The 26,514-nt window shown below is 48.8% G+C and overlaps 11 protein-coding genes across 11 annotated transcripts; 7 read left to right on the forward strand and 4 right to left on the reverse strand.

Moving 5' to 3' along the window:
- Positions 1-162: 162 nt before the first annotated feature.
- F5891DRAFT_1162167 (uncharacterized protein) lies at positions 163-1,681 on the reverse strand. Its single transcript, XM_041365283.1, has 2 exons — positions 1,522-1,681; positions 163-1,454 (listed from the first exon to the last, which is right to left on the reverse strand). Exons 1-2 carry the CDS (start codon positions 1,667-1,669, stop codon positions 310-312), a joined length of 1,293 nt encoding a protein of 430 aa, XP_041230951.1. The 5' UTR covers positions 1,670-1,681; the 3' UTR covers positions 163-309.
- An 18-nt stretch (positions 1,682-1,699) lies between these two features.
- On the forward strand, positions 1,700-2,981 carry F5891DRAFT_1009069 (uncharacterized protein). Its single transcript, XM_041360567.1, has 2 exons — positions 1,700-2,004; positions 2,058-2,981. Exons 1-2 carry the CDS (start codon positions 1,882-1,884, stop codon positions 2,703-2,705), a joined length of 771 nt encoding a protein of 256 aa, XP_041230952.1. The 5' UTR covers positions 1,700-1,881; the 3' UTR covers positions 2,706-2,981.
- Positions 2,982-3,132: 151 nt separating this feature from the next.
- On the forward strand, positions 3,133-4,407 carry F5891DRAFT_1009071 (glutathione S-transferase). The gene is made up of 5 exons (XM_041360568.1): positions 3,133-3,595; positions 3,652-3,848; positions 3,899-4,013; positions 4,070-4,167; positions 4,230-4,407. Exons 1-5 carry the CDS (start codon positions 3,425-3,427, stop codon positions 4,285-4,287), a joined length of 639 nt encoding a protein of 212 aa, XP_041230953.1. The 5' UTR covers positions 3,133-3,424; the 3' UTR covers positions 4,288-4,407.
- A 2,356-nt stretch (positions 4,408-6,763) lies between these two features.
- On the forward strand, positions 6,764-8,227 carry F5891DRAFT_1009080 (transcription initiation factor IIF, beta subunit-domain-containing protein). The gene is made up of 4 exons (XM_041360569.1): positions 6,764-6,907; positions 7,022-7,573; positions 7,625-7,870; positions 7,922-8,227. Exons 1-4 carry the CDS (start codon positions 6,779-6,781, stop codon positions 8,039-8,041), a joined length of 1,047 nt encoding a protein of 348 aa, XP_041230954.1. The 5' UTR covers positions 6,764-6,778; the 3' UTR covers positions 8,042-8,227.
- Positions 8,228-8,611: 384 nt separating this feature from the next.
- F5891DRAFT_1275219 (SH3-domain-containing protein) lies at positions 8,612-9,941 on the reverse strand. Its single transcript, XM_041370197.1, has 4 exons — positions 9,509-9,941; positions 9,140-9,457; positions 9,044-9,083; positions 8,612-8,995 (listed from the first exon to the last, which is right to left on the reverse strand). The coding sequence occupies exons 1-4, from the start codon at positions 9,857-9,859 to the stop codon at positions 8,955-8,957; spliced, it is 750 nt and encodes a 249-aa protein (XP_041230955.1). The 5' UTR covers positions 9,860-9,941; the 3' UTR covers positions 8,612-8,954.
- Positions 9,942-10,293: 352 nt separating this feature from the next.
- F5891DRAFT_1183323 (uncharacterized protein) lies at positions 10,294-16,441 on the forward strand (the record flags this gene model as incomplete). Its single annotated transcript, XM_041366267.1, has 8 exons — positions 10,294-10,377; positions 10,433-10,589; positions 10,643-11,074; positions 11,123-15,084; positions 15,134-15,368; positions 15,420-15,553; positions 15,602-15,693; positions 15,745-16,441. The coding sequence occupies 8 exons, from the start codon at positions 10,294-10,296 to the stop codon at positions 16,439-16,441; spliced, it is 5,793 nt and encodes a 1,930-aa protein (XP_041230956.1).
- A 131-nt stretch (positions 16,442-16,572) lies between these two features.
- F5891DRAFT_1126144 (regulator of volume decrease after cellular swelling-domain-containing protein) lies at positions 16,573-17,431 on the reverse strand (the record flags this gene model as incomplete). Its single annotated transcript, XM_041364052.1, has 4 exons — positions 16,573-16,683; positions 16,742-16,896; positions 16,953-17,164; positions 17,223-17,431. 4 exons carry the CDS (start codon positions 17,429-17,431, stop codon positions 16,573-16,575), a joined length of 687 nt encoding a protein of 228 aa, XP_041230957.1.
- A 1,189-nt stretch (positions 17,432-18,620) lies between these two features.
- Positions 18,621-19,332, forward strand: F5891DRAFT_943739 (uncharacterized protein; the record flags this gene model as incomplete). The annotated part of the gene is made up of 3 exons (XM_041374499.1): positions 18,621-18,698; positions 18,805-19,012; positions 19,094-19,332. The coding sequence occupies 3 exons, from the start codon at positions 18,621-18,623 to the stop codon at positions 19,330-19,332; spliced, it is 525 nt and encodes a 174-aa protein (XP_041230958.1).
- Positions 19,333-20,936: 1,604 nt separating this feature from the next.
- Positions 20,937-22,946, forward strand: F5891DRAFT_1009106 (uncharacterized protein). Its single transcript, XM_041360570.1, has 15 exons — positions 20,937-21,132; positions 21,180-21,272; positions 21,326-21,350; positions 21,402-21,483; positions 21,538-21,570; positions 21,629-21,640; positions 21,703-21,716; positions 21,766-21,874; positions 21,925-22,067; positions 22,119-22,176; positions 22,231-22,298; positions 22,352-22,362; positions 22,413-22,542; positions 22,617-22,649; positions 22,703-22,946. Exons 1-15 carry the CDS (start codon positions 21,107-21,109, stop codon positions 22,793-22,795), a joined length of 930 nt encoding a protein of 309 aa, XP_041230959.1. The 5' UTR covers positions 20,937-21,106; the 3' UTR covers positions 22,796-22,946.
- Positions 22,947-23,190: 244 nt separating this feature from the next.
- On the forward strand, positions 23,191-24,813 carry F5891DRAFT_943581 (uncharacterized protein; the record flags this gene model as incomplete). Its single annotated transcript, XM_041374492.1, has 3 exons — positions 23,191-23,862; positions 23,911-24,152; positions 24,204-24,813. The coding sequence occupies 3 exons, from the start codon at positions 23,191-23,193 to the stop codon at positions 24,811-24,813; spliced, it is 1,524 nt and encodes a 507-aa protein (XP_041230960.1).
- Positions 24,814-25,039: 226 nt separating this feature from the next.
- F5891DRAFT_1253426 (NADP-dependent oxidoreductase domain-containing protein) lies at positions 25,040-26,504 on the reverse strand (the record flags this gene model as incomplete). The annotated part of the gene is made up of 10 exons (XM_041369921.1): positions 25,040-25,328; positions 25,377-25,530; positions 25,584-25,676; positions 25,724-25,804; positions 25,859-25,876; positions 25,930-25,986; positions 26,012-26,110; positions 26,166-26,209; positions 26,278-26,424; positions 26,478-26,504. The coding sequence occupies 10 exons, from the start codon at positions 26,502-26,504 to the stop codon at positions 25,101-25,103; spliced, it is 948 nt and encodes a 315-aa protein (XP_041230961.1). The 3' UTR covers positions 25,040-25,100.
- Positions 26,505-26,514: the final 10 nt, after the last annotated feature.

A 26,514-nucleotide genomic window follows, 5' to 3' on the forward strand; every position in this document is an offset into this window, starting at 1 on the left:
AGGCAGATGTGGTCTCAAAGGCAATGTTGGTGTTACTAGGTGGAGTACTGCGTCGAAATACGTAGAGTGCTAGTGAGGCCTCGTGTTGATGGCGATCGTTGGACGAATGTTTGCTGTGTGTCCTCGATTTAGCTCAGAGGTCAAATGGGCAAGAGGCCGGTACGATCGTGCTGGTGTGGAGATGAACAGCATAAGTTTTCTATCAATATGGTATCAAATACAGCAGAGCACTGGCATTAGTAAAGTAAGTTCGTGATCACCTTCGCATCCATGCACTACCTTCCACCGAACTAGGTATCATCCAAAGCCTTACGGGCGTGGCCCTAACACATCGAATACTTCCTTCTCTCTGTCTCTAAATGCCTTGATTCTACTGATCGACAGCCCAAGGGCATTCACCCTGTTGGCAAATGCCACAGCCCGTCCCTCCACGCTCCTTTTACGCGTCCTGCACCTATCATCCGCAATTACCCCACTGACTCGTACACCATTGATGATGACGGCCTGCACGCGCTCGAACCTAGGTTCCGGGATATCCTCATTACCTCTCTCAATAGCCTTGATCGTCACTTCGTTGTCTTCGTCCTGCATCACCTGCGCGTCCCGCCCGATGGCAATGAGCTCCATCATGAACGGCCGAAGTGGCTCTGGACATGTATCTGGCGTGAGCTTGTGCCCTCCAAGCTCTCGTGCACTGACGCACATGATGGCGTTTTGATCAGGGAGAATGATTCCCTGCATCGTGGCCACCTCGAGAATGGCAAGGCTGACCGCAGCAAAATGGGCACGTGGGGGATCATATTTGAATAGACGCGCAAGAGGGTGCGGGTTGTGATCCCGGGAGGCTGTGATATGCTCTAGCACGACTGCGAGCGCGGAGTAGAGTGTCTCGCGGATGAAGTCAATTTCAGGGGTGTCTTGGGTGAGTATCGTAGGGGGAGGCGTGCGCAAGGGAAATGCGGACAGAACGGATGAAGACGAAGGAGAAGCGAATTTCTTGGACTCATATCCGGACGATTCAGGGGAAAGCTGATCTGAATATAGAGGTGGTGGTACAAAACTCGTCTTAACCTTCAAACCACTGCTTGATGCGCCTGCATCCAACGCAGCCTGCAGATCGCTTGCATATCTATCCTGAAAGGTACGTCTCTGACTGATTTCAATTGCCACAGCACGTAGATCGGCAGCGATGCCGGCGCACTCGGAGTTTGGAAGGATAGCAACAGGTTCAAGACCACAGATGATGCGAGCAAGATCATGCTGGTCTTGAGGGATGAGGCCCTGGATTCGCGGCACCGTAGCTGCCCAGACGGCTAGAAAGCCGAGAAATGCCGGTGGGCAATTGTCTGGCGAGAGCTCGAGAGGCGGTGCGGACTTTGTGGCACGAGGAAGTGGTACAGATGGCGGGTTTGTTGTGCATCTAAGGGCCGCAAAGTACAAGCACAATGCTGGACCTGTCACATTGACGTCAGACATGATCAGACGAAGACATTAGAGCTGCTTGTTGCAGCTACTGCGCACCAGTAATCATAAGATCCGCTTGTGCGGATGCTAGAACTTGGTCCTCTATCAGTTTCTCCACTTTCGCTTGTGTGAGAGATGACTTGAGATAAGTGTGAAAGCTATTTTGAATATATTCTTCGTCGAGCTTGCCCGTGGATGGAGACATCTTGACGTCAAATGTAATATCACTGACTAATTCATGTACAAATTTTATTATATATTCTCAAGATTACATGACTACCAAATATGGATAAGTTCTGTAACAAAAATAGACAAAGCAAGGTTGTACTTAGCCGGGTCAGGTGTATTGATGGAGCTCTTGTTATATATGCAAAAAATGCGTCACGGTCGCTCATTCCCTTCTTCTTTCTCCCTGTCATGACCTCCTACCTTCAAAAAGCAGGTACAAAGCTCTTTGAAAAGAACCTCGAGCAATACCGACCCGAAGACCCGTTGTATGAGTTTTATACCGACAAGCGCGGCAAACAGCGTCGCAGAAAGGTGCTCTAGCCCTTCCTTCGAAACCTGCTACCTTCAGTCTTACTATTTTTAAGCGCGCAGTACCTCCCGGCCTTTCAGAGCGTGATGCAAAGATTCTCAAGTCGGTGCAGCGCCGTGCCCACTACCTAGACAAAGGTTTCTCCATTTGTGGTCTCCGATTTGGCTGGACTTTCATCATTGGTATTATCCCTGGCGCCGGCGATGTCGCTGATGTCACACTCAATTATTTCCTGGTCGTCCGCAAAGCCAGGCAGGCTGATCTACCAGCTTGGCTCGTGCGCCGCATGCTCCTCAACAATGCAATCGCAGCTTTGAGCGGCCTAGTGCCCGTAGCGGGTGACGTTGTCATGGCCGTGTTCAAGGCGAATTCAAGGAATGCCGCGCTTCTGGAAGAGTTTTTGAGGATAAGAGGGGAAGAATTTTTGAAGTTGCAGGCGGAGAAGGCGCAGGGAACAGGTCAGAGTATGTCTAAGAAGGATTCACAACAGGTTAAGCCTGGCGCGGGCATGTCGGACGATGCAGCGGTGACTGCACCACAACAGAAGCCGAAATTTTTGTCTTGGAGCCGTTCGAGCCGCAAAGGAAAGGAACGCGCCCCCAGCCCCGGTGAAATGGGAAGGTTCGTTGAGGATGTGGAGTTAGGTCCTGCAGCACTCAGTGGAGAGGCGGAGAACAATACCATTGCTCCGCCAAAAAGATGACGTTTGATTGGAGCTTGACAGATCTACGTTCTGATGATCGATGTGGTATACACGAACTTTTTTCTGGACCCATTCTATACACGGAGTTATCTCTAGTTATATATCCATACGTTTCATGTACTTTAGCCATATGTAGTGTTTAGTTTGTATGTGGTCTAAATAGATCAATCATATCACTGGAAGCCTGTATGTACGTACGAGTCACTGCAAGCGATACTTCTCGCGCGTGGACAACATGATAGTCATGCTGTACAACGTGCACTGCTCTGCTCTTAATCAATATCTCTCGTCTCTACATTCACAGCATCAGCTTTGCCTGGCCGTTGCCTAATCAGTTCCGCAGTTTATGCATTGCTTTGAGCTATTCCACCCCATTTGTTATTGGTTGGTCACGGTTGGAGCAGTACTTCGTGAGAATACCTCGCCAGTATGACGTAAGTACCTCCGCTATCACCTACTAGTAGACCCAAGTATCGGCTATCACTGAGAGGCTGGATCAATCAAGAATAGGTTGGACTTGTCCAACCAAAGTGGATTAGTGAGGACAACATGACATACAGATTTCACTAGTGTTGTCACCTCATCGCGCGTCATGACGACTCTAGCTTCATACAAGCTTTAGTCTCGATCGAAGAGGCTAAGTGCGCTGGGCGTATATAGGGGGCAGCACAAGATCACCAACGATACTAGTCATTCCTCCACCTACAGTCACAACTACGATGGTTCTTAAAATACATGGCCACGCTGTCGCTCCCCTCGTCAGACTCGTCGCAGAAGTCTGCCGAGAGAAGGAAGTGCCGTACGAGCTTGTGAACGTGGAAGTCTACAAAGGGGAGCACAAAACACCTGCCTTCAGAGAGTTCCAACCTTTCGGACAGGTCCCCTACATAGTCAGTGATTCATTTGTACCACTTACGGCGACAAATACCGATATAGCAGCGATCAGGATGACGACGGCTTCATTCTCTATGAATCCAGAGCCATTTGCAGATACATTGCAAATAAGTATGCATCGCAAGGCACCCCAGATCTCGTGCCCCGTGACCCTAAAGCGGAGGCCATTTTTGAACAAGCAGTGTCAATCGAGACGTCGAACTTCTACCCGTTTGCGTTGGGTATTACCACGGAGAAGATCATCAAGAAGTAGATGACTTAACGCTCTGCAGAGTTCGTGGCTGAAGCGTTTTCAACAGGCATCGTGGCTTCGAACCAAATGAAGCTAGGCTATCTGACCTGGTGAACAACCTGAAGGCAAAGCTGGATGTATACGATGTTATACTCGGAAAACAGGAGTATCTTGCAGGAGGTGTAAGTAACGACGATTGGTGCGACCGTATGGCTTGCTCACCAAGAGCTTTCATTAGAGCATTACCTTGGCCGACTTATTCCACCTTCCATATGGAACGATCGTATTCGAAGAATTGGGGTACGATCTGTTGGAAGATAGACCGAATGTGGCAAGGTGAGCGCCCGTCCCTAAACAGATATTGCTGCGGCCAGATAACTCACCAACCTACCTCACAGGTGGTGGAAGGATATCACTGCGAGGCCTTCGTGGCTCGCAGTCAAAGCCAAAGCTTAATCAGCTGTAAAAAGGAATCGGCACTTAGTATCAAAAGTCATTTGTGTAAGATGTATATAAGACTGTACAAGCGATCTGAATTGAACTGTCCGTTCTAACGCGGCGGGGCTGAACGCGGGACCGGCATTTGCCATGCTTATCTAAGTTGACTAACCGTCAAGACGACAACCAAATCTAACAGAACATTCGATGCCGACTCGAGCTGTGACACGGGGCACACCCCCAGCACGACATCGACTGATCATCACAAAAGCACACTTCTGGCGAGTTTTGGAGCCCACTTCAACGCCCAATGCTATCTGGGCGCATCATTGAGTTATCATGTACTTGTGGACTCACTTGCAGTTCAATTGGGCAATGTTCCCAATAGCTGTCGTACTTTCCAGTATTTCTGCTAAGCAACTGTCGAGTTTCTGAGCCGGGTTCACACCTCCGAGTCACTTTACTCGATTGCGATGATCGAGCGCACCGTTCACAGAATAAGGTCGCTGCCTTATGAAAAAGGCTAAAACAGCAGGTACATATACATATATCCTGTTCTTGGCGGTCTTTTTCTCTGGACATGTGTACCGTCCTGGTCGTGTATTTTGCCCATAAATTTAGCGCCTAGATTTCTACCGGGTGCCGCATATCACGTTTTCATGATAACGGGAGATACATATTCTCACCTGTAGTGTGGAGGTGCGGATGTTTCTGTGATTTCCATTTTCACCCCGCCTGCAGCAGTTGGACATCGCAATCTCTGACATTGATGACGTGTCTCTACGCCAAGTTGTCTTGTAGATGTGCGAAAGTCTCGACGATTACCATTCTCCCCCCGCACTGTAACCCTCGGACGACGTAATCTCTCCTGACTGATGATTAATATGCTTCACTTTTACAACATCTCTCCACGTCAATTATCTCTCACGGGATTTGGATAAGTAAGAGGATGAAGTTGTTCATAGTGAGGAATCGGAAACTTTCGTTCCCTCGCACAATTCAAAACTCCAATTCAGCAGCCGCCCTAATGTCGCCAGGTTGGTTGTTCTTTTTTCCGGCGGATTTTATACTAATAATCTTGGGATAGATGGTGGAAAGATATTTCATCCAGGGCATCCTGGATAACAGCGAAGGGAGGTATCCATCAGGGAAACGTAATTCATTACAGAGTGCTACAGAGCGCTCTGTAGCATTCTGTAGCACAATCCAACCCGCTGATGAGTCTGATTGTCGGAGAAAACGACCAGTAGATTTAGAATCATTGAATCTACAACGTGTCGTGTCAGATCTTGTCCTTTCCATTTTCACATCATAAGTATCCAAAAGCTTGGGTGACTGGGTTTCATGATCTGCATTAGGAGGCATGTTTAAGATGTTGTGAAACAGAAAGTTGAGTTTGCTAGACTTATTGTGGGTATTGTACAGCCTGGCGTTACCATTTCTACCGCGGATGCCAAATGCTGTGATAAATGAAACACAAGAGCGCATTCAATACTGGAGAGGAAGATTGTCCCTGAATGTCTCGCGCAGGTCAAAACTACCGTCTACCTCACCAAAATAAATCCAGTCAAGTCCTCACGTGCGACAACAGGAGGAACGTGAGCCCATGGAAGTGGACCAGATGGCACTAGAATGATCAGCCAGATCTACAACTGACGTCAAGACAAACTCAGGTAGCTCGATTGCATCAAGTACGTCGAACCTGTACGCAAATTAGGTATCGAAATGGAAATGCACAAAAAGAGACGTTGAGAAAAGACGTAAGAGAAGGGTCAAAAGGTGCAGAGGAGGTGCTAAGAAAGACACAAAAGAAGCACAAAGAAAAACGTCGGCCAGTAACACACAGGCAGAACCCAGCAAAAGAGGCCCACCTTGGCACATACCATTACAACCGCACTCTCCACAAAAGCCAGGCAATGCCCTATCGTCAAAATAACGCATACTCAGAAAAATGAGGTATCCCGCTGTCGCATACACACTCACAGGTCTGCGAGTACTGAGAGGTGATCAACGACGCGGCGGAACAGCGTCGCGTGAATGAGCGTATATGTGCCCAGTCTCAACAAAATATGATTTCGGAACAAATACACCTAGTTCAGCACCACGTCGTCACATCGCAAGGACAAAACATCAGGTGTAAGGGTGTACGTACGTGTCTCAACGACCATACGGAGCATGACACCGCAGAAAAACTTAGATCGCCCAACTCTTCGAAGGTTCGGTGCGTGATCAAATGGTAAGGTTAAAGACATATCTTTGATAGTCCTCGCTGCTGGAGTCTACGACTAAAATAACAATCAACCCGATAGAAGCGCATCTTCAAATGCACAAAGCGCCAGTATTCAACGTATCAGCAGTTTAAATTGACTGTCGAATTCTCACATCAAGTGTGCGAAGAGGTGAAGGAAAGAAATGACATGCGTGTATCGCTAATTTTGGCTCGCTTAGTAAGCACTTGTTAGTTCACCAACTTGAAGGTCATTTGTCATGAAGTCTCGGACAACTTCACATGGATGATCTGACCGTCGAAGATGAGAAGAAGCCTTTCGAGGCCGAACACAACGATGAAGATGCTCAACCAGACCCTGATGAGGAGCTAATGTTGGACAAGGGAAACGGGAGAGTATGGCTTGTCAAGGTGAGCCTGCCCCATGGCTGTTGAAAGAAGGGTAGAGAGTGCTACTTCCACCCTGCCGGAGTCTCTTCATTCCTTTTACTTTCCGGGCTTTCTAATGATCGTCTGCAATTGAAGATACCTAAACATCTCATGGCCCGCTGGGCGGCCATTGACGCAGAGGATGTTCATCTTGCCACAATCCGGGTATATAAAAATGCCGTCAGCCCATCTGGTCGATCCCCTCGCATCTTCTTGTTCTTGCCGCCTGACCCGAATGACACAACTTCACGGGATCTTAGTCTGCCGGTCTTCTCTCCAGATGCAGCTTTCATACCTTCTGTTGAGGGGGGCATGCAGGTAGACAGATATGAACTTGAAATGGTCAACGAGGACGTTGAGAATCAGCTGGTAGTCGCAGAACGTCCCAAAGACCCTGGACCTTCTGGACCAAACTCCGCCTCGTATAACCCTCGAGCTAGAACAACCATTCTAACGGGTCGCATTAAACATGAATGTAATTTGCGTCCTCTTTTCAACGAGTCATACAGGCAACAAATGCGCGAACGAACTCGAAAATACAATACCCCACGAAGGCAGATCCTTATGATAGAAGATGCTGGTGTTAGCCGCGGAGGCATCAACAGGTTGAGCAGTGGAGTCAATTCGGGATCGTTTGCCAATATGATTGTCCGTGTCTGCTTATTTAGATCGTCGCTGACAACTAACTGAACCTCATAGAAATTTCGACCCAAACCTGCCAAGGGCACATTTGAGCGTATGGCGCGTATGCCACGCAACCAACTGCTGGATCTTCTCTTCACACTTTTTCGCGAGCAACCCCGGTGGAGCATCAAGCCATTGCGCGAGCGCACCCAGCAGCCCGAGGCATATCTCAAAGAGGTCCTTCTTTCTATTGCTACCTTGAATCGGAGTGGAGAATACAATGGAATGTGGGAGCTGAACGATGTGTTCGCCAAAGATGGGGTATTCCATTTTAGTTATGGTTATTTTTCAGAACTGAAGTCTAGAGAACAGATGAAAGCCGAAAACGTCCCTGGGCCAAGTTCTCTTCCAGAAGGAGTCTCCGGTGATATGGGGGCGGATGAATATGACGAGGACGAAGACGACGACGACGACATGGAGGAAGTTTCATAGGTTTGCATCACAGACAGGTCTTATCGCTTCTTCCGTGTATATATAGCTGCCTTCCATAAACGCGCGCAGTTATTGATCAGGTACCAATTCATCTGTGTAAAAACAGCAGAACTTGATACATAATGCAAGATTGAAGGCAGAGTTTCTAACTTCAAAGGCTGTTTTTTATTTATAACTCTTGACTCACACTATGAATGTCCCGTCGTTACTTGTTAACGGTAAGGACAACTATAGAGTCCATGTTGTGGGAAATAGTGGTGTGCTCGTCGTTCGCTCATGGTCTTATTGCTCATCGACTAACGGGTACTTGTTAGGCGCTAGTAAGGTAGACGTCAATCCCGCACTGGCGTTACCCAAAACATATCGAGGCTAGCCGAAACAAGTGGTAGTACGTCCACGATCACACTTGCTTATTAAACCTGAAGCTTGAACGCTGAGCTCACCAGGATGTTTCAAACATGACGTGAAATTTCATCGAGATCACCCGTTGTCAGCGGAGATGCGAGTGTTCGGACATAGTGAGGTGTATACATCAGGCGAGGGAAAATCGACCCAGGTGAACGGTTGAGTCTCCAAAGAAATTCGGGATGGCTTGAGTATTGGAAAGGGCAGGGCGGGCGGGCTGGTGTAAGGGCAAGAACCAGATAGTGAACCGCCACAAAGTCAAAGGCCCTGAAGCCTACGTATGTGAGTGAGTTTGTATAAATTAAGGATCAGCACGTCTACTGTGACGTCCCTTCCACTTGAGACCTTAACCTCATTGAGAAGGACGCGCCACAGCGCAACTGGACGATCAGTATTTCAACTTGCTTGCCAATATACTTGAAGACACAGAGCGAATGATTATAAATAGATACTGCCCATACCAGGTCCATTTGATAGCCAAAGTTCCGAACCATGTGCCACGACCATATCAGAAAATCGCTCTGATCAAACCACCGCCAATGGCAGCACCTACAAGGGTATGTTAATGACATTCGACCTGTATGATAGACTCCTTACCAGCACCAAACCCAACGCCCCCTGCAGCTGAGTGGGCCATCTGAGTAACCAAACCGTATCAGCCTACATCCTGGATTTTAAAGCGAAAAAACAAACCGTGTTACCATACTTTCCGTATTTATTCTTCTTTTCTGCCTGACCAGATGCTTCCTGCAGACCAACAGAGTTGGCACCTACACCCGCGGCAGGAGGTCTATCAGTCCCATGCAGAGCAGCGCCAAATGGCTTATATGGTTTCTTTGCAGTCGTTGCAACTGCATCGGCTTGGGGGATGGTAGAAGCGTCTACGCTCTCGACGTGATTAGACGGGAATAGAGCCTCCCGACCACGTGCGCGACCAAGCCACCAATCTTCGTTCTTCTCCAAGACGACTTCGATGACTTCACCAGTAGCGAACGAGAGATCATTTGGTTCCTGGTGGCAAAAGTAAATACTGTAAAGATACTGGGTGGGCGGCAAACTTACTCCCCCATCTTCGTTGTATGCCCAGATAGCTTTCACGAGTCTAGGCTTCTGGGAGGAAATAGGCGATATCGGGGGCGCTTGTACAGGTGGGGGCGGAATCGCTCTCCCTTTAGGCATGTCTGCTGGAGGCGGGATTGCTCTAGTCATGACTGCTGGATCGATAAAATTAAAACCGGTGGTCACAACGGACTGGCCTGCACCGCCGGGCAGGTGTGATATGATTTCACGCATGCTGCGGGCGTCTTCAGCAGACATATAGTTCTGAGACTCCAGGAAGGAGATATTGAGCTGCAATTGTGTCGCGACGTGGGCAAGCAGTGCGGCGGACTGAGCATCGTGTGGGACCGCCATTATGTTTCGTTGTAAGAGAGATAGTGGTAATTTTGATGCGAGAGGGTGAGTGTGTGACTAGTTGTACATTTGACACCGTGCAAGCGGTGCACATGTGATGCAGGCACTACTAGTACTAGTACGTGCACGAGTTCAGTAGAAAGCATGCCAGCGGTCAATTCAATCGCAGAGATTTTTACTTAGACTTCTGGCGGATCATCACTTGCGTAAAGCAGCGTCGATGATAACCTAGCTCACAGCCTCAGCTACTCACTTAGTCGTTTGACGCGACGAAAGACTTGTCACAAAAGTTATTATAAGGCCACGTGACTCAGTCAAATATATTCAAATTCTTGGATTGCCCAGAGTCAAAGCACTCCTCTTTTCTGTGTTTCCATTTATCCAGGCCAAGAGAATCTTAAGGTGAACGTATCTGAGCGAGCAGAAGGATTTCTATGTCAAATATCTCACAAATTCAGCCTACAGTCCCTCCTCCCGTTCAAACAGCATCATCTGAACCGGGGGAGAAGGATGCCGACGTGCGTTCATCTTTCAAAGTTGGCATATCGTATTCTTCAACTGTTCATCATTTAGTTTCTTGTTCTTCGACAACTGAATAAGCGCGCTCGTGTTCGCCTTTCCCAAGATTCCATAAACCTTTCGCCCATCCCAGGCAGGGCCTCCTTATTCGCGGTCGCAAACTCTCGAGGATGGTTTGCAGCAGTGGGCCGAGATTCCAATTCTGGGACAAGTATGTATCAATATCATATGCCTCGCAATCATTGCTGAAGTGCGTCTTTGTAGTTCTTGTGCTGTCGCCCCTCAGCGATCTTCGCTCCGCATTCGCTACCGCCAACGATACGGATGACCGACCATATCAACCTCAAAGGAAGGTTTCCTTGGGTGCTGCCACTCCAAATATTGTTGTATTTTCATTCAATGACTCCAGACTCGTCGTTGGGTTTGCTGAGGGGTCGATTATGGTTTACGCCACAGAACACCTATTCTCCTCTGGAGACAGTCCCATCAATCCCATTTACTCACTTCCTGCTGTGCCTTCAGCTTTCGTTGTTTCGATATCTCCGAATACGGGAGATCTTCCGGAACTTGTAGCTATCTTACGGGACTCCCAAAGTGTCTCAAACGCATTAGCAGTGGAGCTTCTCGACGTCCAAAAACTAACATCTGTGGGAGGTTGGGTAGCAGGGAGTTTACAAAATACCATTCCCGCGTCAAGTACGTATCTTCTTTCAATGCCATGTTGATATTTTGACCGTTGTACAGTATCCTGGTCTCCCAAGGGCAAGCAGCTTGCGCTGGGTATGAGAAGCGGTTCCATCGTCACATATGCACCTACTTCTACCTCCACCCCAAAGTCCAGCATTCCAAGCCCACCCTCAGCATCTAATGCCTGCGTCATATCATCGACTTGGCTATCTGCTTCGTCTTTCCATGCGATCTACGCCCAGCTGCCTCTTAACCCAGAAGTCGAACAAACTCACTTCCACGTCTCCCTTGATGGCAAAACTAATTCTGCACAAGACTTGAAATTCTCCTCACCGTATTACCCTTCGCCCGGGCTGCGGCCACCTGGTGCATTTATCGTGTGTTTGCGAGGGTGGGATCCCGCAAAGATATTGTTATTTATGGGAGACAGTACTTCATCTGACATTGGGGTGGTCGGATGTGTAGAAGAGAATTGGTCGAATTTGTCGCTTGAGGAAACGTCGACGCCGAGCCTCCCGTTGGACAGGGACATGAACGACACCGTCCTCGTTGGCCTAGAACTTGATCTAACTAGCACTGAGCCGTTCCACCACACGAGTGCGTCCGGGGAAGGTGTTCAGTTGCCACCTTCACCTATCATGTATGCATATGCATCAGATGGGACATTAGCAGGTTGGCATATCCTCAACATCAAGGGAACACCTTACCCGGGCATGGTAACCCAGTCCTCGGGAACGACGAGGGAGAACGCTCAGACACTGTCAGCTGTGCCCACCGCGATAATGCGGGAGCCGTCCAATGACATGCATGCGTCTCCTATTGAACCCACTTCATCCTCTGCCAGTGCGTCAACTTTTGCCCAGACAGCCCCTGATTTTGGCCAGTCGTCTGCGTTCGGGAAACAGCCTTCATTTGGACAATCATCGTTTGGTCAGCAACTGGGATCTCCATTTAGCCAGACACCAACAACGAATGCTTTCGGCCAGCAAAGTACATCTGCATTCGGACAGTCGTCACCAACTTCAGCATTTGCTCAACCCTCTTTCGGTCAGTCATCATTTGGCCAGTCATCATTCGGACAGCCCACACCCATGTTTGGGTCCGCCGCTCCATCAGCCTCGCCGTTTGCTCAAGCTGGGAAGTCTGCTTTTGACACCACGCCTACTTCGGGAGGGTTTGGGGCATTTGGCACTGTTGGACCCTCGAAGTTCGGACAAACAGAGTTTGGGTTTGGAGCAGCACAATCTATCGCGCCTACACAAAGTGCAATAACATCAGCTTCTGCAGAAGATAGTATGGCTGCAGATGATACACCCGGCTTTGGTCAGCTGTCACTCGGCGGCGGTAACCCTGCCCCTCAGGGTGCTGATTCAAGGCCCTCCATTTTTGGGAACACAGCTACATCTCAATCTTCTCCTACAAGTGATTCAGCGGGAGGTGGATTCATCAAACCTGCAACCGGCTTTGGAGCTCTTGGTAACGGAGGCCAGCAAAAGAGTCCGTTCAATGCGTTCGGTGGTGCGTCGACCACATCGACATTTGGAGGTGGTGCCCCAGCAACTACCTCGGCGTTTGGATCTGCTATCCCACCTACTTCTGCATTCGGGAAGAACGGATTTGGAGTCACACCTGACCCTAGCTTTGGGAAGAGTTCATTTGGGCAGTCTGGGTTCGGACAATCCAGCTTTGGAACGTCGGCTTTTGGAAAATCGCCCTTCGGATCAACCACCATTACTGCACAAACACCAGCACCTACTTCCGGAGGCTTCGCTGCATTTGCGACAGGTGCCCCAAATGCTTTCGGAGCTATTACTTCCAATACAGGTTCTCAGAAGCCTGCATGGGGTAGTGCAACCAATGCTGTGAAACCCGATGCACCAACGCCTGTCCAGGCAATTAACGTTCCACGCGAGACGTCTGTGCCGCGGGACGAAAGCCGGTCTCCTTCCCCTGTCGCGCAGAGGGGTGAAGAGACCGAGTCTGGATTCAAGAGCTCTGCGCCAGCTCCAACGACAGGTGCCTTCAGTAATTTGAAGCCATCTTCGTCTTCATTCTCGATGAAACCCTCCTCTGGATTCGGATTGGGAGAAACACCGAAAGACTCTCCGTTTTACAGGCCGGCGCCAGCACAGCCACCTGTCTCTGCATTTGCCCTAGCATCAAGTTCCCCTTCAACACCAACAAAACCTACTACCGGGGCTCCTGCCTTCGGCCAGTCGTCGATGCCTGGTGCCGTAACGAAAAGTGTCTTTGGGACCATGACGCCTAGTTCCCCAGCTCCTACATTTGGTGCGTCATCCATGCCAGGAGGGGCGTTCAAGAGCCCACCCAGCCCACCCCAGTCAGCTTTCTCGACACCTTCAACGGGTGGTTTTAGTGCTTTTGCGTCAGGTGGAGGTGGCGGTTTCAGCGCGTTTGCGGGTGCACCAAAGTCGTTTGGAGAGTTGCTGAAGAGCACTGGTGACAAGGCCAAGGAACCCCTGAAGACAGAATCTGTCAATGTATTTTCCGTACGCATTGTCGAGCCTGAGACACCCGCTAAAGAGGCTACGAATGTCAAGGTAGAAGAGCCGCTCACGCCTACTATGCCGGTTGCAAAGGCGGAGGCTGTTAAGCAAGAGGAAACACCAACTAGAACAACCACTCCACCGCTTCCTGTGGTCGAGGAGAAAGTGCAGGAAGTGAAAGTTATAGACAACAAGGCTTTGCCTCACGAACCTTCCTTGGAGTCCATTTCTTCTTCAACAGCCTCATCCTTCGTTGATGTTTCTGCTGAAGATGCGACCGAGGGTGATGCGGACTCGACTGCTGATGAATCTGATGAGGATGGGGAACTCGAAGACGACACGAAGTCATTTATCTCTGATGATGATGATGATGATGATGATGAATCGGAAGAGTCGGAAGAGTCTGAAGAGTCTGAATTGCCAGACGGGCAGGACGAGCGGGAAGAAGAACTGGAAGAAGAACTGGAGGAGCTGGAGGAACAGGAGAAACTACAGGAAGAGCATAAGGAAGAGAAAAAGGAAGGGGATACACATCAAGAAGTGCGGGAAGTGCAGACGCAAGAAGGAGAGCCTGAGTCAACAGTGGTTCCTTCTTCCATCCAATCGCCTGCTCCCAGGTCTCGATCGACCACTCCAAAAGCGGAGTTACCGACCATTACATTGTCAACTTCGCCTTCTCCGCCTCGAAAGATATCTCCAGTTAGGGACCAGAGTACAACACCACCCGGATCTCCCGTACCAGAGGCTCAATGTGCCACACCTCCTGTGGTTTCGCCTCTTCCAAAGCCTCCTGCCTCCTCCCCATTCGCTATAACTCCCAGGACGACCGGTACTCGACCGGTTAAAAGTTCACCTCTTGCAAATGCCCCCCTCACCGGAGACATGGAAGCTCCTAGTTTCCTACCCCAAGCGAAATCAGCACCTCCGACTATGGTACCACATCCCGCCTCACCGAGGCCGCAATTCGGCGCATGGGTACCCCCAGTGAAGCAAGACGCAGAATCTGATTCTTCCCGGCCCAGAACGCCCCCAGTTCTGTTCGGCAAGAGTGCAAGCGCGCCGGCCATCACGGCGCTGCCTATGCCACCAGCGTTTACACTACCTCCAAAGCCCCTGCTGACTACCACACCGCCCGCAGCGTCTAGCATCTTCGGTGCTCCAGCTCCAACTCAGTCTCAGACTCCAACCCCACCAGTCTTTTCGCCCCCTCCAGCAGGTTTCTTTGGTTTTTCGAAGCCGAGCGAGAGTCCCAGCCCCGCGTCTCCCAGCATCTTCGGCACGCCAGCCAAAACACCGGAAGCGCCTCCTACTCTCACTCCTCCGCCTCCTGGCGTTTTCAGTAGCTTCAAGACACCTGGGGCTGTATCTGCTGGTCCCATGTCTCTGTCTCCAGGCCCGCTGCCATCTGCAGTTCCCCTTCCTTCTATATCTCCACCAGCTCCGCCCATCGAACAAGGCATGCAGTCTGAGTGCTCGTTCATGGTCTCACGTCTAACGTGGGAACTCGATAATGTAAGTCTTTGATACGCATATTCAAACTGAACGCTTACCCTTTGGTCAGCTGAAAACTATGGCAGCGCGTGCAACACAGCAAGCCGCCGAACTCGGGTCAAAGAAAACACCAGGACAATCTCATGTGAAAGCAGATCTTCCAGATGCAACAAAATGGGCGCCTGGAGACATCAAGGAGTATGGTCGTGTAATGACTGAAGTCCAGGGTGACATCAAGGAGATAAAGGAGCAACGGAAACTTCTTAAACAATCGCTGAAGGAACTTGAAAGTAGTATGTTGAAGGGTCTGTCATGCGTGCTGAGACCAAGATTATCAACTAATGCACGGTACACAGCGGGAACAAGAAAGGAGGAAATCATCCGATTTACTCGAGCTCAGACGGACAGTGAGTTTGCGAAGATGCTCAAGATCAGAACTCTTGGACCAGAATATCTGGAGACTCAGTCGCAACTACGGAGGGATATAAGGGTACAGTCGTCTCTGATTCACAGGATAGTATGCTGATTTCGTGGACAGACGATGGGGGACCGAGTACAAAAGCTCGAGGACCATCTGCAATCCTCTAAAAAGAGGCTTGCGGAGCTAAAGGCAGGCAAGCCGAGCCTAAAGTTGGTTGTCCGATTCTAAAACGCCGTCAATATCTCATAATTTGGTTCCAGGGCACCGTCTTTGGATACCGTGAACCGCGCTTTCCGCAACATTGATATCTCAATCACGCAACAAAGCGGGGATGTCGCAAAACTTCAGCAGCGAATGAGCAAGCTGGACATATCCTCTAATGTCTCCGGTCCACGAGACAAACAGCTCTCGGAGTCAAGCGTTAAGAAGCCGTCGGCCGTAATTCCCCATGTAGCAGTTACCACAGCTGCTGCATTGAATGCCGAACGCTCTGCACAGAAGTTAAAGCGGGCTCTGCTGGCGGTGAGGAAGGAGCCCTTACTTAACAACAAGGCAGCATCCAAACCCGCGCCTACGTCATTCCTAACGCCAAGCAGAGCAGCGGTGAAGCAAGAGCCCACTACACCTACTCCTATTAGTTTCATTTCCCTTCCTAGCAGCGCCTTGCCTGCGTTCAACACCCCTATATTCACGCAGGGCGGGTGGTCGCCAGAAACGTCCATCAATTATGACGATTCTACGTCTTACACAGCATCATGTTCGCGTCGCCCACAGCGAACACCGAGACATGGGTCTTCAGCTAAATCGGCGGCTATGCTAAAGTCGGAGATTCTCGAAGCTTCTCCAACGCCCGCACCAAAAGCCCCCGCTGCTGTATTTGACTGGGGACCATTACCAATTGTCGCACCAAAAACAACACTGTCTGCTGATGTTCGGCCCAAAGGTTTCAAGTCGTAGATAAAGACTGATATGATTTATTGATTCGAATGGTCATGTACTGGATGTCTGGATTATGCGTCGATCCTTCGTTGGTGAAATATATACTTTTGTTTGTGCCGTGTGTTTAAGATCGAAAATCGACGTCCAGATCAATGCCATCCATCGCCTTCGCTTTCATCATCTTCGCCAGCGCCGTTGAGGCCATTCTCGCCTGGATGATATGGATCATCGATGATTGACTCGAGATGGTCGAGAGCCGCCTGCGTGAGGTGTCTAGTAGGGTGCATAACGACTGTTGTTGACGAAATCACTGCGCACCCGGCCAACCTCACTGAGCTCATCACCCTCTTCGCCCGTAAAAGTCTCAAAGGCGCTCTCATCCATAAATGCTTCGTCCAAGTCGTCATCATCTGAAACGTTTGGATCTGGGTGAAGGGAAGCACAGAGAGACATTGCCTCAAATATCAGCTCCACTGATCAGATAACTGCTATCAGTATGTGTGACACGATTCGATATCAGAAAACCTACGAGACGCAGGATTTGACGGAATGATGCTTAGCTCTCGCATGTCGGAGGCTTCATCATTTTCAGGTGACTCAGCTGCTCCAGGTTCTCCAGTGAGTTCGTCTAGCTGACAATATATTGATGGTCCAGATTCTGGACGCGCAATTGCGTGCAGGGTGATGGCAGGGTACGGGACCTGAAATCCGACCCCAGTCGATGACATGAAGACGAGGGCGCTGTGAGGGACGAAATATCAGAATGCAGCGATGATTAGAGATTTATCAATATAACTACTTCTCGATCACGAATAACGTTCCATTCGCGCAATCTTGTTCGGTGAATGTATGGAGGGGAGGATCGAGCATAACGCGCACATTGTCCTCCTTGTGGCGCAGCACGGGAGGGATGTCGTTGAACGATGTAGGAGTCGATCCTACGATATTTCTGTGCTCCTCAGCGGAGACATATTGTGGGACAGATGAGATCAACGTCGTGGAGACCATCGTGTGTTCCAGCCTTCCAGGAGATCTGATTCACTTGAATCTTGATAGGCTTGTGAAAAGTCGGGGACTGCCGCTTATGATTTTATTTCTCCCTCTGAGGTCCGTTTTGGTCGCTATTAGACCATTGAATATGACAGTTCACACTATCAGTCAGATTGCGAGCTCAGGTATCATTATATTGGCGGCCCTCAAAGCGTCTGTGTTTGACGAGCCAGATTGAGAGATTGCTGCCATCACCGTCTCACATGTTCGCTACCACAAGTGAAGGCAATTTGCCATCATGGGATAAGGTAAATTCGACAAGCCCGACAGTAACCCCATTCTCCTCGACTTCCGACCTAATTGGCCATGGACATTCCTTCCCGTCGATAGAAGGGTATTTCATCATATCTCTGAGGAGGTTTGTCTCGTTCCACGTGCATTCAACTTGTTGAACACGCCCAAAAAAATACATCCTACGGAGTTGTCATTTCTTGTTACTGTTGCTCGCCCTGATTGGTAGCGGACGACGGTGTGTTGAAGACCGAGAGGACATGTTTGCACCAGATCTAGAGATATATCGAGGGAAACGATGTGAGCGCTCATAAGTCATAATTCATCATGCATGATTGCTTATGTAGATCGTCGCTGACAACTGACTGAACCTCGTAGAAATTTCGACCCAAACTTACCAAGGGCACATTTGAGCGTATGGCACATATGCCATCAACCAACTCTTGGGATATTCTCTTCACACTCTTTCGCGAGCAACCGGTGGAGCATCAAGCCACTGTGCGAGTACACCCAGCCCGCTGCATGTCTCAAAGAGGTACTTCTTGCTATTGCTAGCTTGAATCGGAGCGGAGAGTACGACAGAATGTATGTGGAAGTCTCATTTTAGTCATGATTTATTTTTCAGAACTGAGGGATGAAATCTGCATCAAGTTCTCTTCCAGAAGGAGTCTCCGGTGATATGGGGGTGGATGAATATGGCGAAGACGAAGACGAAGATGACGATGACGACATGAAGGAAGTTTAAAGTTGATAGGTTTGCATCACAGATAGGTCTCACTGCCTCTTTCTACTCCTCGTATATAGCTGCCTTCCATTAACGCGCGCTCATGAACCAGTTCACCCGTGTGAAAACAGCTCCGAGGATGGAGCTCGATGGAGAGCCTTCTAACTCTTGACTCACACCGTGATTATCATGATGAATATCCCGTCGCTGCTTGGTGACGGTAAGGGCAACTATAGAGTTCATGTTGTAGGCAACAGTGGTGCGTCCGTCGTTTGCTCATGGCCTCATTGCTCATCGACTCACGGGTATTTGTTAGGCACTGGCAAGGTAGGCTTGGATAAAAAAAATTGAAACTCTTGAAAACATCTCTTTCAAGTCAACCGTCAGCACGTACATTGCCACTAAACTCAATGTGCCAAATATTTCCCTGGATGCACTTTTCTGGGGACCCGAGTGGACTACCTATTCAAATGACGAGTACAAGGAAAGAATTATTGCTGCGATGGCACAGGATCCCAGAGGATGGGTGATCGACGGCAACCACCGCGACACGTTCATCTCGGAACATGCAACAGATGTCATTTGTACGTCTTTTGACTTGACGACTTATCTCCCTTGATACTTAGCGTATCATGATATCTGATGCGCCCTCCCGGTTGATTTAGGGCTCGACCCCCCTTTGTGGCTCTACTTGCCACGAATCCTTTGGCGTACACTTCTTCGCCTATTGAACATAATCCCAAGCTGCGCGGAAGGGTGCGAAGAAACTTGGGGAGACGTCCTATCCACGAATGGTATCATCTGGTTCTGCATTTCCCAACATGGATATCGCAAACAAAGGTACGGCGAAATGCTCGCTCGTACCTCGATTGCAAAAGGTGGAAAAATGAGGCGTCCTCAATGAGTGGGACGGCGATTTGACGATATGGAAGGCTGGACTCGAGGAGATGTTGCGCGCGCAGTAAGTAGTGTAAGTACTCTTACCAATTGGCAATTGGTCCGGTATTCGTAATTCGACTCATGGTATGACACTTACTGAGGTTACCGTTACAAAAGTTATTTGATCATCTTCATCATAAAAATCTTTCTGTTTATTAAGAAGGAGCGATTGAGATTCTGATTGGCGACTGTTAGCGTTTCGGCTCTGTAACCATTCAATTGAACTGACGTTATTTAGTAAAGGTTGGACCCCGCAAACCATGATGTGTCGGAGAAAGGTATGGATCCTTTTCTATGTTCATTGTCCCAATTACATGATGCTCTCGTTGTCCTACAGTATCCTCTACCTTTTTTCCCCAAGCCTAGTGCCTGTGAACGCTGCCGCATCTCTTTGCACCCTGCCCAAGTGACCTTTGACACCAATCCCGCTCCTGCAGCCTAGCTGTGCCGTCGTCGCTGGTTGATTTCTTTTTTGGAACCGTGACAGCGCATCAATACTAGGCGGCACGCCAGATCCCCATCATGCTCGCAGTCAACACTCCCTCGTTGCTTCTTCCCATCAATCCTCGCTATTGCCGCAGCTTTCATATTCTTTCTTCAGTGGTTTTCACCGCATCCTGAATTTCTTCTTCTCCTAGCTTACCACTCCACCTCGTAGTATACATACCGTCCTAAATATCAACGCCTACACACGTATTCCTGCCGCATCAGTAGCCATAAATGTATATTACATTCTCCTCTCACCCAGAAAATTAATGACATGAGAATTTGGGTTGGTTGATGATCAAAATTTCATATGTAAAAGATTGTGAAGAAGATGTTACACTTCATACCCAAGAAGTTCCGTATAGGAGGGGGTGGCAGACACGAGGATGAAGAATCCAAGAAGTTGGGGAAGCGCCCAAGGACTGCTTGACCTTAAGCGTCATGCGTTGAGTAACTTGAGTTCAATCGAGAGCACGTGTCCGTTGGAAGAGTGCGTAGGCTATATAGCACGGAGGGGTTGGGTGTATAATTCGCAGCGGCTAGCTCGACAATGGTCGCTTAAGGGAGCGACACGAATGTGCTGAACAGCGCAGGATAGATATACGCGCAAGGGCGGTGAACTTGGATGAAGAAATATCCTTACCTCAAGGCCTTGAGGTCAGTTACTGTGTTCAGGGACCCGTGTTTCCCACCTGTTAGGAGCCGATCTAAAACTCTAGTAAACGATAAACGGCTAGTAGCAAAACAGTATCACAATTATGTAAGAGACTAAATGATGTTCGAGACCGAACAAGCATGACATACATAATTATTTTTTTCACACGATGCTTTCCACCAAGTAAATAGATTTCTACATAGACTGGCTGGATAGTGGCAACTTCCAAAATTTGGAAGGACTGAGTGAGCACGGGAACGTGATTCTGGCTGATTAGAGCCGTCGATGCGGCCTTTACTCTCGATGTGGAGTCTGGTCCAAGTCTAGGTATAAATGTGCTCGGGGTCTAATATTAATATGACCGCGGTGACCTTCCAAAACAGAACAAAAAAAATCTCGTGATCTGTGTAGATTCTCAGAATTATCAACGACACCCTGACTGAAACCCTGAAAACGTACGCTTTAATCGGACGAGAATAAGATGCGGATGGGCTATCTACTACTACTTATATGAGAACCCTGCGCCATTTTCCCAGTCTTTTAGCCCCCTCATCGCTTGAAGGAGCTCAATAACCACATATCAGTGGTTGTGTCCAGCATGCCGCTTACTGCTGCTGGAATCTCGTAGGTCTTCAAGTTCTGGTCTTACCAGCCCACTCACTGGCAATCAGGTTTGGCCCCTTACTCGTAGGCTTTGCCGTCAACACAATTTTGTACGGCGCGCTGGTCACATCAGGACTCGTATATTTTTCTTCCTTCAAAAAGTGAGCAATGCGATCCAATATGAATACTCACTTTATAATCAATTCTCTCCCAGTGACGGTCCATGGATACGACTTCTTGTATGACTCATTTTTCAAATGAGTGGACAGCAGGTTGATTTTACTTTTCAGGTGTCAACCCTTCTGTTGTTGTGCACCGCCAATGTCATCCTGCAGTTTGTCTTCTTGAATGACACTCTCATCATTCACTTTGGTGTGTTCATTCTTATTTACACTGGATGCAGAGTCTAAACTTGTTGTTACAAAGGTGACCAATATAGTTTGACCAGAGCCAACTGGGGTGTGTTGTTTATTTTTCATAATTCGTGTGCCACCGTGTTCTCATTCAACATTTCCAGTTTTCTCCTTGCGTGCGTACTTCTCTTCAAGTAGTCATCTGTTAGCATATCAGTAATCGCACACATCATTTTAGTACCAGGCATCGCGGTATTTTGTTCTCTGATCGTAAGCCTCTTGCCAGCTGACCATGCACAAGGGTGTTGTATCCTCCCTCGTCCAGTTTTTCTTCGCCTGGAGAATCCGTATTTTGACGTCTAGTGTCTGGCCAGTTGGAATCATGGTTATTCTCGCGAGTGCTGCATTCCGTAGGTAGTTTGACTGTTCAAACTCACCGTTGTTGTCTCATGGCTACTAGTTTGTGGCATTGGAACCACAGTTGCGATCAATATGGTGCCCATGTTTGCCCAGTTTCATAGGTTCGAAATCGTATTTGTCGTCGGCCTTGCCTCTTCTGCTTTGGATAACCTCCTGATTACCGGGTTACTTGTCCGCTCCCTGGTCCGTCATTCTTCATTTTGATAAGGGCATACATGCTTTAACATGCTACAGAGTGAGCACAAAACGGGATTCATGGACACTGATCATATCATAAAAAAGATAATACGAGGTACTTGATTTTCAGTCGGTTCCTGTGTTAGTGAGCGAGAAATTGGCATTTTAGTCACTCTGCAGACCGGTCTGCTGACAGCAATATGGACCCTCATTGACCTGGCCGTATATGTAGCGCTTGTGAGTCCGTTTGCTTTGCATTAAAGACCAACTTACAGGTTTGGTTTTGCCAGACCGACGGCATGTAAGTACATCTCTGGTATGCTTTCTAAAACAATAATTAATACTCTACAGGCATCTGGTCTTCAATGAATCTCTCGCACAATTTTACACGATTTCCGTCATGTCGACGTTGATAGCCCGTCCACGAGACCACGCTTACACCGACTTCACCGTTGTGAACGGAGACCAGACTGAGAGGAGGGTCCGTCATTTTTCCTCACTTGGCTCATGGTGCCGGAGCTTTTTTCAATGATCAACAGCTAACCAGGATATCAGATTGCCCAAATTCCCCTTGAATGTAGCAGAAATGTAAGGGATTTCATCTCGTCTCGTACAAGATCTCGCGCTTAATCTTGACGTAGACTGATCGGAGAAGGAATTCCGAGTTGGTTTTTGACGCGGTCAGCCTAAAGAAATTCAACTCGGTACATGTTGCCACGGACACTCAGCAGTGACTTAGAGTTAGAATCCGCCATGTACCATATGCACTGTATTATTATGACAACCACAAGCACGCAGATAGAGCACTGCATCTGTTCTATGTCCACGACAGTACATCGACGTTCATGCGCTCAGACTTACTGTTACATATACAGGCGGCCTCGTGGATCATATACTTACTTGGCGATATATAAGTCCTTTACGTCATGAGGCCTGAGGCCGGAGGCTTTACGTCTTGAAGGCGATTGCCTTCTCTTTATAGACCATCACATCAATCATCCACACCAACATTTAGTGTAATGGCATCCGATTATTACGATGCGAGGGTGTTGGTTTTAAAATTTAAACGCGTCTAATCCTCGCATGCTACTTGCCCATCAGACAGACCTGTCAGCTATCATCTAGAGAAATGGCATCAACAAATGAGGACCAAGCTGTGAAATTCCCTCCTCTCTTCTCCAAGAAATTCAACATCACTAATATCAAACAAGACATCCTCAAGTGGGATAAGGATTGGGAGGCGGCGATTGCATCATTGACAGCAGCAGACGTCCACAAGGAGATTTCCTATTTACTGGATGATTCTTTCCTCACTCCCGATGACCTGAAGTCCCTCCACTTGGATCTCCGCATCATCCAAGAAGGCGCAGCTCGAAGCCTGCGCAAGATTCTTCGTGGAGGACGATTCAACACCATCTGGTTGTTGTTGGGTGCGTCTGAACAGAGGAGACATATCCTTCAGGGTCTTGAGAAGGCATCTGAGGCACCTAGTACGCTCTTGGGCCAAGACAATCGTGCTCTTTGTCCAGATGTCACAGTTTCGAACTTCCTATCGGAGGGTGGGAAGGGTTTTATCGGGTTCCTTACTCGTTTCTTGGAGGTCTTCGACTCGTCTGATCCAGCGTTCCTGCCAAACTCGTGGTGGGAACAGGCGTCGGATCTGCCAAACTCATGGTGGAAACAAACATCGAATGATGCTAGCAGACAGAGACCTGAAGGTACAAAGATGGTGTTTGAAGTTGCAACTATCTACAGGAATAAGTTCATCGGTGGGTTTTCTCTCGCTCATCAAACATCGTGCGTCTCTGAAAATATATTACTAGGTTTCTTCCTGCTGGCCTCGTTGGAGTCGATTTTACGCGACATCATCCATCGCAGCGGAGGGATGAAAGACGTCCTGAACATCGTGGACAATACGGGAGCGCATTTTGCCCATTCTTTAGCACAGGCAAAGACTACTCTCAGGGACAAACCCCTTGTACGCTGCGAGAACTGTACGAAAACATCAGAAGACATCGGAGAAGGCGTTCGCTTCATGGTGTGTAGTACTTGCAAAACAAAACTCAAGTTCCAAGTACATTATTGTTCTCAGTGCGTAGTACTATAATCTTTCTTCATTACGCCTCATGTTCCATCCACCAGATCCTGTCAGAAGGAAGACTGGCCCGTTCACAAAAAGGCTTGTGGCAAGAAGGAGGTTTCGAAAGGTCTCAGCGGAACGAAGGATGACGACCTTTGGCAATTTAGTGGTGGTCAAATGGGTCCAATTGCCGATATGATGCGTAATATTCCAACGAATCAGGATGGGACTGTGGATATTGCAAACGTTGGCGTAGGTCCCTGTAAGGGCCAACGTTCCCCTGCTGCGGAGCGTCAAGCTGGGATGCTTGAAGCCGACAAAGAAGCCGATTATTTCCTCTTCACTGCAAGCGATGTACCAGTTCGCTTTGTGATCGATGATCCGGGAGCGAAGATGGTCTTCCGGATCAACCGGCGCACGATCATGACGCAGACCGCTGATTCTGGTCTCGAGCCAATGGCAGAGTACATGCTCAAACACATGAGCGGATTTCCTGGTTTGAGTCGGGACATCATCTTCAAGCAGCTCTGTGCGGAATATGGGAATAACACCACCAGAAAGGTAGTCGAGTGGGAGCGGAAAAGTCGAGAACGTGGAGTCAGCACTGGCACGGCGATAGGGTCTCTGTCGAAGGATTTCATGAAGGTATTTGGGCACACCTTCTCCAAGTAGTATGGGTTTTTGTTCTCGTTTACTGGATTTTATTGATCGGCGTTTAGAGACGACATATTGTCTTCCCAAGAGACTGTGGAGCTTCCAGCTCGCATCTATCCAGCCTTGCTCTAACCGTAAACGCTCGACCTAATTTCTTTTGTGTTCTAGGATATTATGTGTCGATAAAGTACACAGTACTCGATTGTCATACTAGTTGACGCTGTGGCAGCGTTCGTTGAAATTCATTATATTCAATTGTCACTAGGTTTACCACACTCTTGACTATGCCTCAACGGAAAGAGCCCTCAACGCCAGTATAACGGGGTGCTTCCGTGTGCCTTCACAAGCCTGCAAGCCTCGTCAAGCGCATCAACAACATCCTGTGGGAGGGGCCCTTTCTCCGAGTCAACACAATTTTGCTCTAGTTGCGCTGCACTGCTAGCGCCCAGGATAATACCGTCTTCCGGCGTCAGTAGAGAATGGTGTTGACACCAACGCAGGGCAACCTCTGTAAGGCGAAGACCATGTCCGTCCTGTCCAAGTCATTAGTCATATAGACTATCAGTTGCAGAGGGACATACGGCAGCGGCTTTCACGAGTTCAAGAGCCTTGAAGTACCCTTCCCTAAGGTACCGTGCTCGGTACATCTGGCCCATCTTCGACTTCGGGTCAAAGCGACCACCCTCGGGAGCTACCTCTTCAGTGGAAAGCACCTTGCCTGCAAAAAGACCGCCGCTACATCTTGTGATGAGGCTTCCATCTAAATAACATTCTTGGACCCCACTCACGCTAATGGGTTGTAACTGACCAGCCGCAAGCCATACTTCCGGCAGCAAGGAAGGAGCTCAGGCTCCATCTCCCGGGTGATCGCATTGTACATCCTACGTGCATCATGAGTATCTCCTATTATAACTGGAATTATACGAACACCTGGTAGATCTTTGGCAACACATAACCATTCGCTTTGCAGATTCCGACAACTTCTGCAACCTCCCAAGCTGCAAAGTTGCTGTTATATGGCTTAGTCCTGGAACTTGGGAGAGCATTCCACGAACACGCTCACCTCAAACCAAATATCTCGCTGATGGACCAGTAAGATTCTATCTCTTCGTTTGAAAGGACGTGGACACTCACAAACGACCCTCTGTATAGAGCTTGTTGATCTCTCGTACAGTGTCCTCAAATGGAACACTGCGATCAGGAGCAGTGCAAATACAAGACCCGGACTTTGTCGCGCTTCAGAGATTGGAGGGACCTGAGGAAAATAGACCGCAGCGCAGGCGGGCTGTGATCTCCCGGAGTGACAGGGTACACTCTACGCCAGAAATCAGCACATGCCCGCGACCACAGCACGAAATCATACGACGCACTTGGTGTCGATCGTTGCATTGTTCAAATCGAGCTTGGCCAAGACCTGGCGTGAAAGTTAAAACCATTCGGTTAGCGCCAGGGTCCTGACGTTCGACGCGTCAGCGTGCCCACCTGTTCAGTGGTGCCCTCGGCATATACGCGTGCCGTGTCTAATTCAGTGTGGCCGTGACTGAAGAAGATGTCTAGGATTTCCTGACAGTCCTTCTCGCTGGACGTCCGCACTCCGTTCGTGCCCTCGAACCCCATGGTCATCGTCCCCTTTCCTCATACATATCAGCGCGATATTCAAAGGAAACATTCGAATTACTTACAAACAGAAGAGGTATACGAGTCGACATATTGGAAATA

This window comes from Suillus fuscotomentosus (genome assembly GCF_016647785.1).
Source record: "Suillus fuscotomentosus strain FC203 chromosome Unknown F5891scaffold_7, whole genome shotgun sequence".
NCBI lineage: Eukaryota > Fungi > Basidiomycota > Agaricomycetes > Boletales > Suillaceae > Suillus > Suillus fuscotomentosus.